The sequence below is a fragment of the Carcharodon carcharias genome, chromosome 16 (genome assembly GCF_017639515.1).
Source record: "Carcharodon carcharias isolate sCarCar2 chromosome 16, sCarCar2.pri, whole genome shotgun sequence".
Taxonomy (NCBI): domain Eukaryota; kingdom Metazoa; phylum Chordata; class Chondrichthyes; order Lamniformes; family Lamnidae; genus Carcharodon; species Carcharodon carcharias.
In genome coordinates, this window is record NC_054482.1 from 91339471 (window position 1) to 91356199 (window position 16729).

The following is a 16729-nucleotide window of genomic DNA, read 5'->3' on the forward strand; positions in this document are numbered from 1 at the left end:
ATTTGTGCTACGGCCAATAGAAGGATGAAAAATAGAAGGTGCTAGCCTCTATCTTTTCTCCTGCTCTAGCTGCTGAGACTACCCTCTGGCATGAACAGTGTGGTTTCACTAGTATGAAGCTATAAACACTCAGAGTCACTTCTGGCTCCTTCATAAATAAATTAATAGATCATGTTGTATTCCCAAGAACTTAACTGAAAGTGAATCTAACACCAAGTGTAGTGCAGCTCAAGAACTGGATACATGCTGGGCTCTTTATTCCAACCAAAAGACAGCCAAAGCAGACAAGCTATGATCACTACAGCTCAGTACCAGGAAAAAACCATTCCTTCTTATTGATTTACCCCATCACCACCTCCATTCCCCATGGGTTACACACCCAGATTTAATTATCATGCATTCCTAAATGAAAAAGGAAACCAAATTTCAATGAAATGTACAACATAATAAAATAAAGCATTTCTAAGATATAAACATTAGAGTGACTGACCTTTTCACTTAAGATTAACAGCTCAACCTAGATAATATATCAATCGACTATATTAAAAACCTTGAGATATCTCCACCTGATCTGAACAGTATTAAAAAGCACATGCACTGAACATGAGTGTATCTACTAAGAATTTTCTACTTCACATTTATATATTACTCAGACTCAGCCAATCATTTTTTAATGACATGTTACCCACCTCTTCACAACCAGAACTCAAAATCAAACCAATGCTTGTACAGGGGTTGCCCAACCAGGGTCATTACTAAAAGCTGCAATTCAATCATTAATTTAAAATAGTTAACCTCCCTCAACTTTTTCCTGCTGTTCCCTGTTCCCACCCTGAGTGAAAGGCTCATTTATTTTTCCGTTATCATTCAGCGACTAAATTTTCAAACCTCAAAAACAGAGACTAGTGAAAGTCTAAATTACAATCAAAGCAAACTGGATCTTTTCAAGATCTTTCAGAGCAAATTTTGAGCACCTTTTTAAAAAAAATGTAGTAATATTTGAACCACGGTTACAAATACTGTAAGTTCAGTACAAGCCCTTCTCATTACTTCTGAGTTTGTCGTTATTTAGTTTTCCAAACTGATGGTTGTGAATGGTTTCACATAAATTTATGGAAAGGAAGAATAATTTCCTACTTTGCTTATGCTCTGTTATTCTAAAGCGTTGTTCATTTTGTACCCCTTGAATCTGAGAAGTCCACCATACAAGTTTGCAGTTACCATACACAATTCTTTACTCCTTCCAAGTTTGTTAGTTCTATATTTATCAATGCCCTACATTCAAACAAATTCACACATATCAAGGCAGTTTAAAGAGAAAAAAAATGACAGGACTTTAACAATTTTACTCACTATCTGCTTGGATGTATTTTGCCAGATAGCTCAGGATCACCATGATGGGTAGCACTGTCCAACACTGAGGTACCATATTCCAGGGTGGCGGTAGTCCTTTAGCTCAAGTCCAGATACAATCCTTCCAGTTGTTGATCCTCAAATACTCATACCTGCATATAAAAATGTTATAGATTTATGAGTTGCTTCTGGTCTGATTATCAAGCAGCCAATAGCAATTCTCTTTAAGTTGTAGTAACTGACAGGCCAAAGCCAAAATGTTTCGAACTTCATAATCTCCCTGCATTGTGGCAGCAGTTACAAAATACTAATTTAAGGTATTTTGAACTGAACTTCAAATCAACACGGAAACTAGACTTAAGTTGATAAAACGCTGACAGTTTGAATTAATTCAATATGAACCTCAATTCAGAATTCAAAAATTACAGCAAATCTGAAATGAACATAATTATGGTTATGCAAATACTCAATAACTTGTCTACACATCAGTAGATACAGTTTCATCCAAAGTCAATTTCATTTCCAATTTTTAGTCCTGATATCTGATATGTACTGGATATTATACAGTTCCATGGTGCACAAAATAAAAGCCAAAATGAAAGGCTTTCTTGAATTATTTGTTATTTAAGCAAAAATAAATCAGTCATTAGTTAGCATCTCAGGTCATTAATCTCAGTCCTAACTTTGAAATTGGCCTTTTATAAACTTGTAGATATATTCCACTTTTTCCCCAACCCCTCACTTGCTTCTCCTTATAAATCACTTATTTCTTATGCTTGAACGCTTCAGCTGCACTCTGATGGTAGTAAAAATTCTACGGAAACAACAATTTCAATACACTTCCAATTTTCTTTCTTTGAATATTCAGGGCTTTTTATAAATCCCAACTCTTTCAACAAATTTATTTATGGGGTTTGGATGTTTCTGACAATGCCAGCATTTATTGCCTATCTCTAATTGTCCTCAAGTTGCCTGAATGCTTTCTGAATTCCATGTCATGAAGGGAGGGAGTTCCAGTATATGACCTGAAGGAAAAGTGATATATTTACCAATCAGGATGAAGCAGAACTTGGAGGGGATGATGTCCCCATATGCCTGTTGCCCTAGTCCTTCTAAGTGGTAGGAGCCATTTCTTTGGGAGGTGCTGTGGTGCAAGACTTGGCAAGTTGCTGCACTCCTTGTAAATGGTACATGTTGCAGCCGTATGTGCCAGTGGTAGCAAGAGTGAAAGCTTAATATGATAGATGGGGTGCCACTCAAACAGGCTACTTTGTCCCAGATGGTGTTGAGTTTCTTGAGTGTTGTTGGAGCTTGCTCTGCTGAAATATTCATTCTTAGTTTTAATATTTTTAGGTTAACCATATAAGAGCATTCAACTTCCAAATGCTCATTATAGGCAGCATTTCTATTATCATGGCACTCAGAGGCCAAGTGGTTCCCTATTCTGCAGGAAATAAATTTTCTTACTGTTTTCAAACAGATGAAATTAAGTCTGCCAACAAAACATTTCCAAACTAAATAACGTCATTGCTCTGGGCTGTTGATGGGTTTAAATAAATTGCATTTATAAAACACCTTTAATGTGGTAAAACATCCCAAAATGCTTCACAGGAGTATTAAATAAAATTTGACACTGAGCGAAGGGCTATTAGGTGCATTTTTAAAAGAGTAAAGAGAGCTGGAGATGCAAGGAGGTTTAGGGGGGGAATTCTAAAGCTCAGGACCTCAACAGCCTCATCGTCTGTAGTGCAGCAATTAAAACCAGGGATGCGCAAGAGGTCAGGATTAAAGGAGTGCAAAAATCCCAGAGAGTTGTAGGGCTGGATGGGGTCAAAGAGATAGGGAGATGTGAGACCATGGAGGGGTTTGGAAAAAAAAATGGGAATTTTAATATTGAGGCATAGTTGAGCCAGAAGCTAATGTGGGGAATGACATGGAACAGGTACACCTTTTTGGAAAAAGGACCCATTTTCAAACATTATTTTTGGCTCTGCACCTTCAAAAAGACCTTGTTGCACTAAGAAATTCAGACAAGGCAAAGGAAGATCACGTGGCCAAGTGCTGTAACTTGTGAAGAAATGGTTATATCAATTACCTGCTTTCACTTAAAATATGGAGCAGATATGATGAAACAGCTCCTTGCATAAGCACTACATTCTTGATCAATTTACTATTTTTTTTAAAAGGTCTGAACAAAGACCTTCTAAAGAACAAAGCCAAAGCTGTGCTGATAATTATAGAAATACAGGTTATACAGAGTTCTGCAGAACACATTTATTCATTCATGTGCTTCTGGAAACTTGCAAGCTTTATAGCTGTAAAAGACAAAAACTTGGGAACCTTTCAGTGAAGTCCATAAGAAAAGTGACACGCGAATGATAGACAAAATTGAAACCCACAAGCAGTGCTACAAGCAGGACTGGAAGAAATCTTTTTACCAATTAGGAGGTTTTTTCATGAATGGCCTAACATCCTTGATTCAGTTAGTTAACTGTACTCATTTCCGTAATGCATTTGAACATGCATTGTATTATTATCAGGTGCAAGATCAGCATCTCCGTCCCTCAAGTTTTTTTTAAAACCTTGCATAGAAAACACTGCCAAAACAAGCAAAGATGAGCAGATCTATTCATGCATTGTTTTAGCATGCAAGACCAGCATCTGTATTTTTTATTCCTTTAAAGCTATGCATAAAATTTTACCAAAAGTAAATATCGAATGTGTTTATCAAACTGCAGGTTTATTCAAAAGTGAATGCTTCACTAATGTGCCAAGTTGGATAAAACAGCAATATCGACTTGAAGGAGGTTAACCAACATATTTACAATGTTGTTAATGATTTTATAGCTCCACGAACAGAATATGGATTTTCATTTAAAAAGTCATGGGAACCCTCAACATGACTACCAGCCAGGAACAAAACTTGCTGAGCTTTGGCATCGGGAGTAAACGCCAACTACTCCACAAGATAAAGAGCCAGATATTCAATATTTGTCACTAAACACCTTTTGCCTACAAGAATAAAAATAAAAAATAAAAATGGATACCAGAAGGGTGTTTTCTCTTGTGGAAGAGACTAGAATTAGAGAGGACAATTTAAAAATAAGAGGTCTCCCTTCTAAGATGGAGATGGGAGAAATTCTCTGAGGGTCATCATGTCTTTCCCAGAAAATAGTTGAGGCTGGGTCATTGAATTTATTCAAGGCTGAGTTAGATAGATTTTTGATAGGCAAGGGAGTCAGTGTTATGGGGGGGCAGACAGGTAAGTGGAGTTGAGACCACAATCAGATCAGCCATGATCTTATCAAATGGCGGAGCAGGATCAAAGGGCCTACTCCTATGAAAATTTCTTAAGTCAACGCTTTCAATTAGGTCCTCTCCCAAAATAAAGTAAAGAAAATGAACTGCAAGAAATCTCTGCAAATTATGCCCCTGCAAAGTATTATCCAATGTTACACAACAGTCCTTGTGGACAAGAGAATGCAATCATATCCTCTCATTATTCAACATTTAATAATGCGATTAAGTTACTACCAAACTAAATTATTTTAATAGATTATTCAGCATTCAACTGGAACAAAAGTACTTTCTAAATTTATTCCAGTGGGCTCCAAACACAGACATGCATTCAAGGTCTTCTATCTCAATGATCGAGTTTGAGGTCTCAGCTAACCAACCAGATGAAGCACTGCATTCCAATATTAGGGTACCGCATAGAGGGACAATGTGTAAATAGTGACAGAACTGGTAGGATGACATTATTGACTTAATTAAACGATTAGATAGGGGCAATAAAATGCTGCATTAAACATTGAAGATGCTCACTTAGATATCCTTTATGCACAAAGACACATGTGGATACTGCCACAAAGCATCAATGCATCCACTTGATCAAGTCCGTGAGCCATATAAAGGAGGTCAAGCACTCATAAGCTGCAATCATATCTGAAGACAAACCAGACCAATGTTCCAATGGATGTGTTTATTTTTAAAAAGGATAATTATACCATTGGATTATTTTGAGAGTATTGTGCATAGAAATTCAAGGACATGTTTTCCATGCATTCAGCATATTGCATTCAAGAACCAGAATGGACACTATGCTAGGGAGAGAGCTTGCAAAGGTGGAGAAGTGCACCAATTCGCCATCCTCATTATAATGGAGGAAGTGGCCTATGACATTGCAAAGGTGGTGTCACGTGAGAAAGCGAGTGATGAATAAATGGGAATATTTCACAGAGAGGATGAAGATAGTGATCTAAAGATGGAGACGGATGTACACTTCCTCATGTGACATGCCTCAGCTGCATTGAGAAGCCTCAGCTCAGCAGAGGCATCAGCTCTCACAGACGAGTTTTCATGATCTCATTCTTGAGTTTCCCACAGAGTGGAGGGGGAGCATGTTAGTGCAGCAGTGACATCACCGGTGTCCTCACAGTAGATGGAAGCCAGAGCCAGCGCCATCACAGCATTCAAGCGCACACTCAACAAGCACAGATATGCCCACGTTGGTGGGTCCTCAAATGCGATTAGAAAGGGTGGCACTAGGTGAAGAGCACATCACAAGTAAGGAGTAGAGAAAGGCAGGGGCAGCTGTGGGCAGTCCAGCTCGGAGGACGAAGGGCAGACAGAACCCTGCTCAGCTAGGTGCAGATGCATAACCTTGAGTCAGAAACAGGGTGTCTCTGCTTTGATTAGCAGCATGAGATGTGTACCCATATGTCAGATTTTCCAGAGACAGTGGGCAGTCATATGCTGAGAATGGAGGAATTCTTTCAGCTCATCTGCACCAACATGGCTCAGGGCTTTGAACACGAGCTCCTCCATTGAGAGAGTTGCTAACCTCATATGAGCGTCATATGCAGCTGCATTCTGAGTAGATGCAGGAACAGTGCACAGATACATGCAGAATGCATTCTGTAGCACTGGCCAGTTAGTGGCTTTGATGGTACAAAGATGAATGGAATGGATGCCAGTTGTGCCCCAGCAGGTGGACCCTCTAGGTGATCAAGAGTGCTACCAAATTGCTGATGCAGTCATGGATGAGGATGGTGGTGCCACCTCTCACAGGGTGCCATCACCATCATTGGCCAAGACCATTCTAGCCACAAACAGACACACGCGCAGGCTAGCTCCACCTCAGAGGCCAAAAGAGGAGCACCGCGAGCTAGACCACTGCGCCATTCATTGCTCCGAGTAGTTTACTTAAGTGGCTTTTATTTGCATTTGTATGAATTATTAACTACATTAGAGATGTGCCATGCTCCATATATGTGAGCTTCCATTCTTTTATGGCAAAACTGCAAAAGAAAGAAGTGGTTAAGGAAAGCAATAGCCTTTTAATGGGCCATCAAGGCCAACGGAGAAATCTGTAAAATTTATTGTCAGTAAGGATGAAACAATTCAAAATTGTGTGTTGCATTGGTGTGTTCTCACAGTCAGAGCATAAGGGGATCCCAGAGCATGCAGTCTTGCTGGGTGAATAGCGCTCAGGTGAAATATGCCTGGATTAGATGTACCCCAGGCACCCTAATGAGTGTTTTGACTCCCAAGATGCCCCCAGCCACTTTACTGCATTGCATGAGCACCATTCTCTTCTGCATCTTCCTCTTCCTACACCACCACCACCACCTCTAATGAACTGCATCCATGTAGCACTTCACCAGGTTCAAAGGCCACCACTCTCTGGAAGGTCACGTTATGGAGAGCGCAGCACATCGCTCCAATGCACAATACTCTTCCAGGAATGTACTGCAGGGCACCATCCAACTAGTCCAGACACCAAGACAGCATTTTTAAAAGCCCAATGACCTGCTTGATAGTACACCTTATGGCTTTGGATGTAGCCGCTCTGTGCAAGGGCACATAAAGGTGAGTAGCCATCTATCTCTTGTCTCCTCAACCACACATAGAGGTTGGATTGAGAACCTGTATTGAGAACCTTGCACTTCCTTGAAAATGACATTAAAGATAGGAAGACGCTGACAAGTTTACTAGTCTCAAATTATTGATGCCTTTTCATTTGGGTCAATATTATTTGTACCTAGGCTCCTGCTGTAGTCTTTGCTCAAATAAGAAACTGGGCATCAATGCAATTCACTAATTTCTGAAGAAAACAATTTGTTTCTATTGCTTCTCTAATGTACATTATCATCAATGCATCCACAATGCCCAGCTTTCATGAGTAATTGTAACAAACAGTTCAGAATTACATTTTAACAAGGGCCAACTGTCCATCTCAGTTCCACCTAGATCTGTATTTTATAGGTGTATAAATGAATGAGAGAATTATTCAATGACACCCAGGCATTTAAAAATTAAATGGCTGGTGACAGATGGGAAGTTTTGTTCTCTGCCTGCTGTTTGCGAGCAGGCCTACTAGCAGTTTTATATCATGGACAATTGGGGCACCTTTGCTGCATTTTTTACTACCTTGCTAGGGAAGTAATAAGAATCACTCAACAAAGAGAGCTCATGCAATCATATTCCTCTACTCATATACTGTCACTGTGAAGTCAACAATGCACCATCTCTACCTTTATAACATGTTCTTTGGTATTTGTTGTTCTTCAGAATATGACAGACAATATAGTATGAACAGGGACTATTAGAGACTGAATATCCATACCTTTAAAATAAACTGCTGGTAAACTTTGAGGTCTTGAGGTGCAGTGGGTAGCGTCCCTGCCTCTGAGCCAGAGGCTCCACATTAGAGTCCCACTCCAGGCTTGATGGCCATGGAAGATGCATTAATGGAATGGCCAAACAGGTTGATTATCAGCCTGTAAATGCTTTCGGTACAGCTGTGGAAGACAGCAAGAGCAGGAGAGTCTCCTGGTTGGCCACGTTTGATTCAAGAGTGGTGCCCCCTCAAGCTATAGCCTCTGTTGGCAGGTTGGCAACCTATTTCAGGAAAAACTAGCTACAGAAACAGACATAAGCACATGCTTCGATTACCTTATGATTCTCTTCCTGCGCCTAGAGATGCAAGAAGAAACTTTACTGTAGATTCGAGCAGAAAGTTATAATGTAACTGTCAGCTTGATTTAGTGATAGAACTGAGTCATGCTATTGAGAATTAAAACCATAACCTAGCACTTGGAATACATAACCTGGGCTGACACCACTGCAGTAATGAGGAAATGTTTCATCATGAGAGATGTCATCATCCAGATGAGACGCCAGAACCCATCTGCCTGTTCAGATGAACATAGAAGATCCCAAATCACTTGTCCCAGAACAGGAAAAAAGTCGGTCCAGTAAACTGACCAACATTCATCTCTCACCAGCACCACCAAAATAGATTAACTGGTCTCTAATCTCACTACAAGCTAGATGATTTTTATCCTACAACACACAACCTGTCATTGGCACTGGCACAATGGACCAAATAGTCACTTTGTGTTCTAATCGTTTTCATTCTATATCAACTGATTTCTAGGTTTGTAATATAACAACTGCCCACACAGACTGTGATGCTCATACACGGCCACAACACAATTGTTCAAGTGACTTGCAGCCTGTGGAAATGCATTGTGTCCATTTTTAAAACTTGGATCCTCAAGTTACCAGCCAGGAGTGGAAACACAATTATTCTGGCAATTACTTTGCAACAAACAGCAACAAGGACTCCATTAGCACTGTGCAAAAAATATTTTGGTCGCTGAATCCACCAGCATCAACATCCTGGGGAGCAGATAGGGTCACCATTGACCAGAAGTTTAACTGGGCCAGCCAGATAAATACTGTGACCACAGCACGTCAGAGGCTGGGAATTCTGCTGCAAGTAACACTTCCTGTCCAGATGGCGCCAAGGGTAGGAACTTATTATAGATACCCTGCATTTATCTACAAGGCATGTGTCAGGAATGGAATGCTCTCCACTTGTCTGGATGAGTGCAGCTCCAACACCACTTAAGCAGCTCAACACCATCTAGGATGGTGCATAGGGTGCCCACTTGGTTGGTACCCTATGCACCATCTTTAAACATTCATTCCCTCCACTACCAGTACATAGTAGTTAGTGTGCACTACAGGTCAAGTGTCTGTTATCCAAAATCCTCAGAGCCAATCATATTTCAGATAATTTTGCTTTCCGGATACTGCATATAGGACTAGACCTACTTACGCTACAATAGACTAAGTCTAGGCCAGCTGTCGTCTAAAGTAAACAAAATGGCTAGAAAAATAAGATGCATCAGTGAATCATAAAAAGTTTCTACCCTTGGCGCCATCTGCGATTCTGTTTGGAGGTGAGGGTTCAGAGTGTCTAGGTACTCTGCTTGGAGGCATTCTTGAATAGTTCTTCCAGTTTCACCCGCCTCATCAACATTGGCTTTTGTTTTATAAGTTTGTCTTTTATTTTATGGATTGGCAGTATTTCTTGCTCATTTATAAATGTACTTTATTCGAGTGCATCCATCAGCCCGTCACACATCTTAATAATATCATCTATGGGCACTTTATCAGATTCACTGTCATCCTCATCATCACTGTTTTTATCAAGTTGATGCAGCACCATTTCTGCAATCTCCCCGTCAGTCAAAGAATACACGATAGGAGCATTGTTATCAATGGTAAACACTTCCTCGATATCCTTGGCCTCCAATGTATTCACATATTCCACTGTTATACTTCTTGCATACTCAAGGAGCTGATTTACCAGATTTTTTTTCCTTGTTCACATGAAAACCTTCAAAGTCTTTGTCAATATTATAGTCTTCAATGAAGATTGTTGCTAGCCAAATGTTGTGCTAACGGTTGGTCAAAGTGTCTTTACCAACAAGGCACCAGACATTAACAGATGCGTAGATGGTGTCCTTAATTGTGAACTCCTTTTTGGAAGCCTTCCACCCTCAGGCCTCTGTTCACAGCACCAAGCATACTATTCAAGGAGTCTTTATATTTACACTTCATGAACCGAACAATGCCTTGGTTCATTGGCTGAATTAATGACTTTACATTGGCAGGGGGAAGAGAGAGTAAACACAGTGAAAACATTGTCTTCACCAACATATCAGCAGGGGTATGTGCTGAACAACTGTCTAGGAGTAGCATGATTTTACAGTTTTCTTCAAATCCAGCTACCTGACAATGCACACGTGCCTCTGGCACAAAGCGGTTGTGAAACCAATCAGAAAACATGTCACTGGTTACCCTGGCACAGTAGTGAATGGGTAATGTCCAAGTCCCCTTGAAGCATCAGGGACATGTTCTCTTCATGATTACAGCCAATTTACATGTGTGCGCGCGTCAGCCACACTGGCACAACCAAGGAGAGTCAACCTGTCCTTTGCATCCTTAAAACCCATTGGTGCACTTGACTCAGCTGCTGATAGCATTTTTTGAGGACGTATTGCCAGAAGACTCATTTCATCAGCACTGTAAGTTTGTTCAGGTAAAAGGTTTTTGCCTGAAATTAGCATAGCAAACTCATCAATAAATTTTTCAGCGGGATCATGGTCTGGAGATGCTTTAACACCACAAACTTTCAAAAACTTGATACCATGACGCTTCTTGAATTTCTGGAGCCAACCAGTCATGTATTCACATACACCTTCAAGCCTCAGTTCTACATGGGCAGATTTTGTCCTACTGCATGATCAATGGGCCAATCAATGGAAACCTTTCATTCCTATGCTGATTAATTCATTCATCATAACATGATCATGTTCATCATTTTTCAACTCAAGCAAATTATTATTCATTGACTTTTGTGAATCACTTTAAATATAAAATTTCAAGACTTTGCCCTTCTGCTTCTTTAAATCATATTTGATGGCGATACTTACCCCATACTCCTCACTCAAATGCCTCACAGATGCACCATATTCAAGTTTCTGCAACAACGCTACTTTCTTAGCAATTAATAACGAATTATGCTTCCTTTTCCTTTTCTCTTTGTTAGCCATAAATTATCTGATAGTCTTTTATCTTCTGGTCTCCATTTTATAAAACAGGATATAAAGCTATTGGAGAAGGTGCAAAGAAGGTTCAGTCAGATCGCAACAGAACAGAGGGGTTATAACTAACAAAAGATTGAACAGCTTGGAGTCTTTCCTCTAAAATTCTAAAGATAAGGTTGAGGGGTGACCCGATAAAAGTCTAAGATAATGAAAGGATTTGATAGGGTAGAAGTGGAGAAAATGTATTTACTTGTGCAGAGGTCAAAACTATAGCTATTGACTAGAATATAAAATATTCACTAATAAATCAATAGTGATTTCAGGAGAAAGTTCTTTACCCAAAGAATGGTAAGAATGTGAAACTTGTTACGAGGAGCAGTTTAGGTGAATATTATCGATATCTTTAAGGGGAAGCTCGATAAGCATGTGTGGGAGAAAGGAATAGAAGGCTACACTGATAAGAGTTGGATGAATAAGGTGACAGTGGGTAGCAATGCTCGTGTGGCATATAAACACCAGCACAGATCAGTTGGGCCTGTGGCTTATTTCTGTGCTGCAGTCTCAATGTCATTCAAGTGCAATTAAAGGCTTAAACATTTTCTTATCACTACTACAGAAATTTTCCCCCCCTCCCAGGTGCGTATTCTTTGCGCCCCAATCCCATACTTCTGGCATAAAGCCAACAGTAATTGCAAGATAAAATTTACTGCAGAGTTTCAGAAATGAAAAATGTGCTGCCTTAGCCTTTTCAATATTCAATTGCTTAACTGTAAAATTAAAGGATGAAAAATCATTGACGCTGCTATTAACAACTGCCAGTGTAATAATTCCTCATCCAGCAATTAAATAAAGATACATTTTTTTTTTCAAAAATGCCTCCAGGTGATGGCCTCTGCTGCAGGGCAATCAGTAACCTATAAGATTATCTGAATAATCAAACGAGGAAAATTTGGTCATGAAGCTACCTTCCTTCCTACCATTCTCATCTAATTTGATTTTTTTTTTGGGAGGGGAAGGAGGGAGGAGAATGACAAAAGGAAAAACAGTACTCATTCTAGTACGTCAAAGTAGCACACAAACAAGGCATAGATGAAATAAGTCAACGTTCTTCCTTCTGAATAGACATGAAAATTCATCCACTTACAGAAACGATTACATTCTGGCAAATGGAACCCGTCACTACACCTGGAAGTTTATTTTTTAAAAGTACCAACTAATTGGAACTCAAATTCAAACAGAGATGCAAAGTCATAACAAAAGCATAAAAATATACAAAAAAAAAATTCAAGCAGATGAAGTGCATCCAAAAGCCAGGTTATAGCACATCTGATTTAACAAAATGTTTAGCTCACTTTAGCTGAGTTCAGAGCAGGTAGACAATCACAAAAGGCACCTTCGCAAAATAATAAACATTCCAACCGATCTTTTAAGTTTTAGAATTTGGTGGAATATGTTTGAGAACAACCTTGCTTCCCATTTTTTCCTCCAGGCCACCTTATCGCCTGAAGCTGGGTGTGGCACATTCATACAGTTTCAAGCATGTCAGAATGCTGAAGGCTTTGTTTCTCTCACAAAGGAGGAAAATTGTTTACAAACTGAGCTCTGTGCCCTTCATTCACATTGAGTGAAATAGCAAAGCTAAAAACATTCCGTTTGATGTGCTAAACCCTTTACAGAAGCACAGCAGGGTCAAATAATTAAGAGGAAAAGTATAATATTTTTCATTTTATTGACAAATAAACCAGACAATTTTGTGTTTTGTGGTTTTTTAAAAAAAATGTTGTTTGACAACTTGCATTTATTGTCTTTAATGTAGAAAAAGATCAAAGCGTTTCACAGAGCAAAAATCAGACAAAAGTGGATCCCAGCCAAAGATGAAGATATTAAGAGGGGTAACCAAATCTTGAAGAGCAATCATACAAGAGGGGGTGGTGTAGAGACAGGCAGATTAAGGAAAGGAATTCCAGAGGGTGGGATCTCAACAACTAATAGCATAGCCATCAATGGGGAGGGGGAATGCATTCACGTAGGAGCCCATTTTAGGTCTTCAGAAGCAGTAGAATGTCACAGCAGAGCTCATTTAAACTTCAAACTATGAAAATAATTTAAGCATATAATAAACAAATAAGTTAACCATGATGTAATGCTTTTATATTTACAATAGGAAGTTTAATTAAATCCCAGTGGGTAAAAAATGCACTGTAATTCTAAGAATTAATTTGACTTTTAAGACTGCTTCTTTTAAACTTTCCTTAATATAAAAAAACTCTTCTAAGGTTTTCAACTTGCCTCTCATGAGATTCTCCAACTTTTTCATAGAACCTTCCAACTGCCCCCAGTTAAGAAAGTCTCTTTGAAAAGTTTTAAATAGCTATTCAAAAGTAATGGAAAACCAAATGGACCCAATACTGAAGTCTGTATTTTGAAAACTGTCTTTGCAGGATAGACTTTAGCTGGCTGCTACATTCCCTTTGCACAGGATGCATTTTAAAGGGAGTTACTGAAATAACATTTAGAAAAAATGTATCATATCTGTCACAATGACTATACCAGCACAAAAATACGTCAATTTTATTCAACAGCACGAGTTTAAATTGGACAATAGGTTGTGTGTGTCCTATGTTTTTCAGTACTTCATATACAAGATGCAACAGCTTCTGTCACTAAATCTTCCCAGCTCCATTTTCACAACTGCTACGAAGCAGTATGCAATTAATTCAATTTTTTTTTGCTTCTTTGTGATCGTCCTTCACCACCCTCACTCCATGGCCTCACTCTTGCTCTGCAGATAAGTAAATGGATCTTGGGGAGGAAAAGTGCACATAACTTGGTGCTTCACAGGACAACATTATCTCACTTTAAATGATATGTTAGCTAGTAACAAGTTAGACTGAGGACGCAATACTGAGATTCAACTCCAAGGACGGGAATAACAGAGTAGCAAACTCCAAGATGGTGTCTCTTGATGGGAAGTATGGGGGGTGCCCAAGAAGCCTCAATATGGCTCCACACTGTATAGCTGCTTTAAGTTAGTTGGACCCTCTTGGTGCATGGGCTTCGAAGGGACACTTGTGTTACTTTTTCAGTTTAGAGGAATTTTTACCTTATTCATGGTATGTATATGGGTCTAAACATTTTTCTGGTAGTTTCACCTTGTTCATTGAATTTTAAAAAAAATGTTTTTCCATCAGTGCGATAACTGCTCATTCTCCTACAATAAAGGGAGTATCTTTAACCTAGCCTTTTTCCTAGTTTTTTTTTCTCTCTGCACTGTATCACTCAATAGTTCTATCATTTGCACTGTGCAATCTATGCTGATCACCATTTTTAATTTTATTATCAATACATGGTGGGAACCCAATACAGAAATCAAGTAAAATGTGAAGTTATCATATTTAGCTGATTGATTACTTACATTACCAGTTCACTACAGAGGATATGATAGGTCAGAAAGCAACATCAGTGATTTCAACATTACCAAGTCATTGAACAACAAGACAGCTTGTCAAATATTTATTACAAATTTGTTGTTTTGATGCATTTTAGACAAAAAAAACAATTTCATTCCCTGAAACATTAACTCTTTCTCGCTCCACGGATGCTTTTAAACCTCAGTATTTCCAGCAATTTCTTGTTTTTATTTCAAATTTCCAGCATTCACGGTATTTTGCTTTTGTAAGAACGTGATCCATTTTGATTTGGCCTATAAAAAATACCTCAAAAATATGGTCAAGATATCATTTTGACTTTCCTTCACTTCTGGAGATCTTCATTCCAGTAAACTTAAGGAATGCAAATAATCTATTGAAGGTCACAAAACAAGTCCTGAATGCTTCTCTTACCTACAGCTAAATACTGCCACAATTTAGCAAAGTGTGTGCATTTCCATCTGTGTGGTTAAGATGGTTGCCAAGGTTACAATTCATTCTTACAGTAAGAGTGCCATCTCCCAAGCTTTATAGTGAAACTTGCGCAAGATAAAAAGCTTCAACAACATGTCTCTCTTTCAGTAATACTGGTTCTGTACTACCATAGTGAAACTTAGAGCCATGCTGCAGGAAACACTTAAATACTCCACTTTCTTTAGAAAGTTGGCATTAGTTTAAAGGTCTATATGTTCAAAAGCCTTCAACCTCCAGCCAGCTTTTCTTGCAATGTATCATCATTCCCACCTGTGCAGCACTAAGTTTTAACAGAAAGATTCAACCACCTTTTTTACATTTTTTCCCAAATTTAACTCACAATGCCTCCAACATAAAAGACTGTGTTGCCATTAGTGAATCCTTATGTTGACATTTGCAGAATCATATAGTACAGGAGTTCATTCAGCCCATCATGTCTATGCTGACTCTTTGAAAGTGCTATCTAATTAGACCCACTCCCCTGCTCTTTCCCCATAACCCTGCAAATTTTTCTGTCAAGTATTTATGCAGTTATCTTATGAATGGCCACACAGAGCCAAGACAAATCTTATACAATAAGAAAGCAGCTTATATTTCAAAAGCACCCAATATGGAGATATGAGCCACTGTACATTCTGCAACTATCTACCTCCTCTGGACCCATCTTTTGTTACCATGTTTGTCCCTTTATCCCTTGCACCATCATGCCTTTTTTCAGTTAATCATTCCTGCCTTTTGCTCTACTGCCAAACTTTCCTTCCTTTTCCCAGCCCTATATTTGCTTAAAACTTGTTTTCCCTAGCATCTTCCAGTTCTGATGAAAAGTAAACAATCTGAAACATCAACTCTGTTTTCTTCTCTCCTTAGATGCTGCCTGACCTGTTGAGCATTTCCAATGTTTCATTTTCATTTCAGATTTCCAGCCTGTGCATTATTTTGATTTTGGTTCAATATGAAGTGGCTGCCTACAATCTGAAATTTGCCCATTTGCATTGCAAGATGAATCAGGAACAAGGGCAGCAACAATGGAACAACTGTATATGTTTCATATAACATTTAAAACAATTGAACATACACAAAATGTACCCAGTTGCTCAAAATCACATTTTGATTCAGGCCACCTCCAAACTGTGGAAGATCCAGAAAAACCAGCAATGTGGAACACAGGAATTAAAGTAGCCCATTTAATGTGAAAATTGAATTGCTGACTTGCTTGAACTAGCTAAGAGCTCTACCACATCAATGACCACAACAAAACTTGGCAGAACAGCAAGAACCTGTGGCGGTGACCATTTAAGCTTCTTGCCATTAGCACTTTGCCCCTGGGAAAGAAACCACTGTACAAGGTAACGATCATTGCCTTCCAAGGCTTGTCATCTATTTTATATTACAGATCTGCCTCAAACCATAACAATAACACTCAGTTTGTTTCAATATAGTTATCAACATCCCATCCTCATTATTGTCTAGTTTCAGTACAAGTAGCAATGAATTACAAAAATGAAGCCATAATACAGCTTGCAGCATGGTAGTTTCACAAGAACTGCTGTCTAATGAAACTCTAGTATA

General features: G+C 38.9%; 1 protein-coding gene across 7 annotated transcripts in view; it reads right to left on the bottom strand.

The window, feature by feature from the left end:
• Nucleotides 1-16729, bottom strand: part of ptprfa (protein tyrosine phosphatase receptor type Fa) — a 509773-nt gene that overhangs the window by 346492 nt on the left and 146552 nt on the right. For all 7 annotated transcript variants that reach the window (XM_041207577.1, XM_041207574.1, XM_041207576.1 and 4 more), the window contains one exon: nt 1354-1505. In XM_041207577.1, the coding sequence (XP_041063511.1) occupies nt 1354-1429 (76 nt within the window). In that variant the 5' untranslated portion in view covers nt 1430-1505. The remainder of the gene's footprint in view (nt 1-1353; nt 1506-16729) is intronic.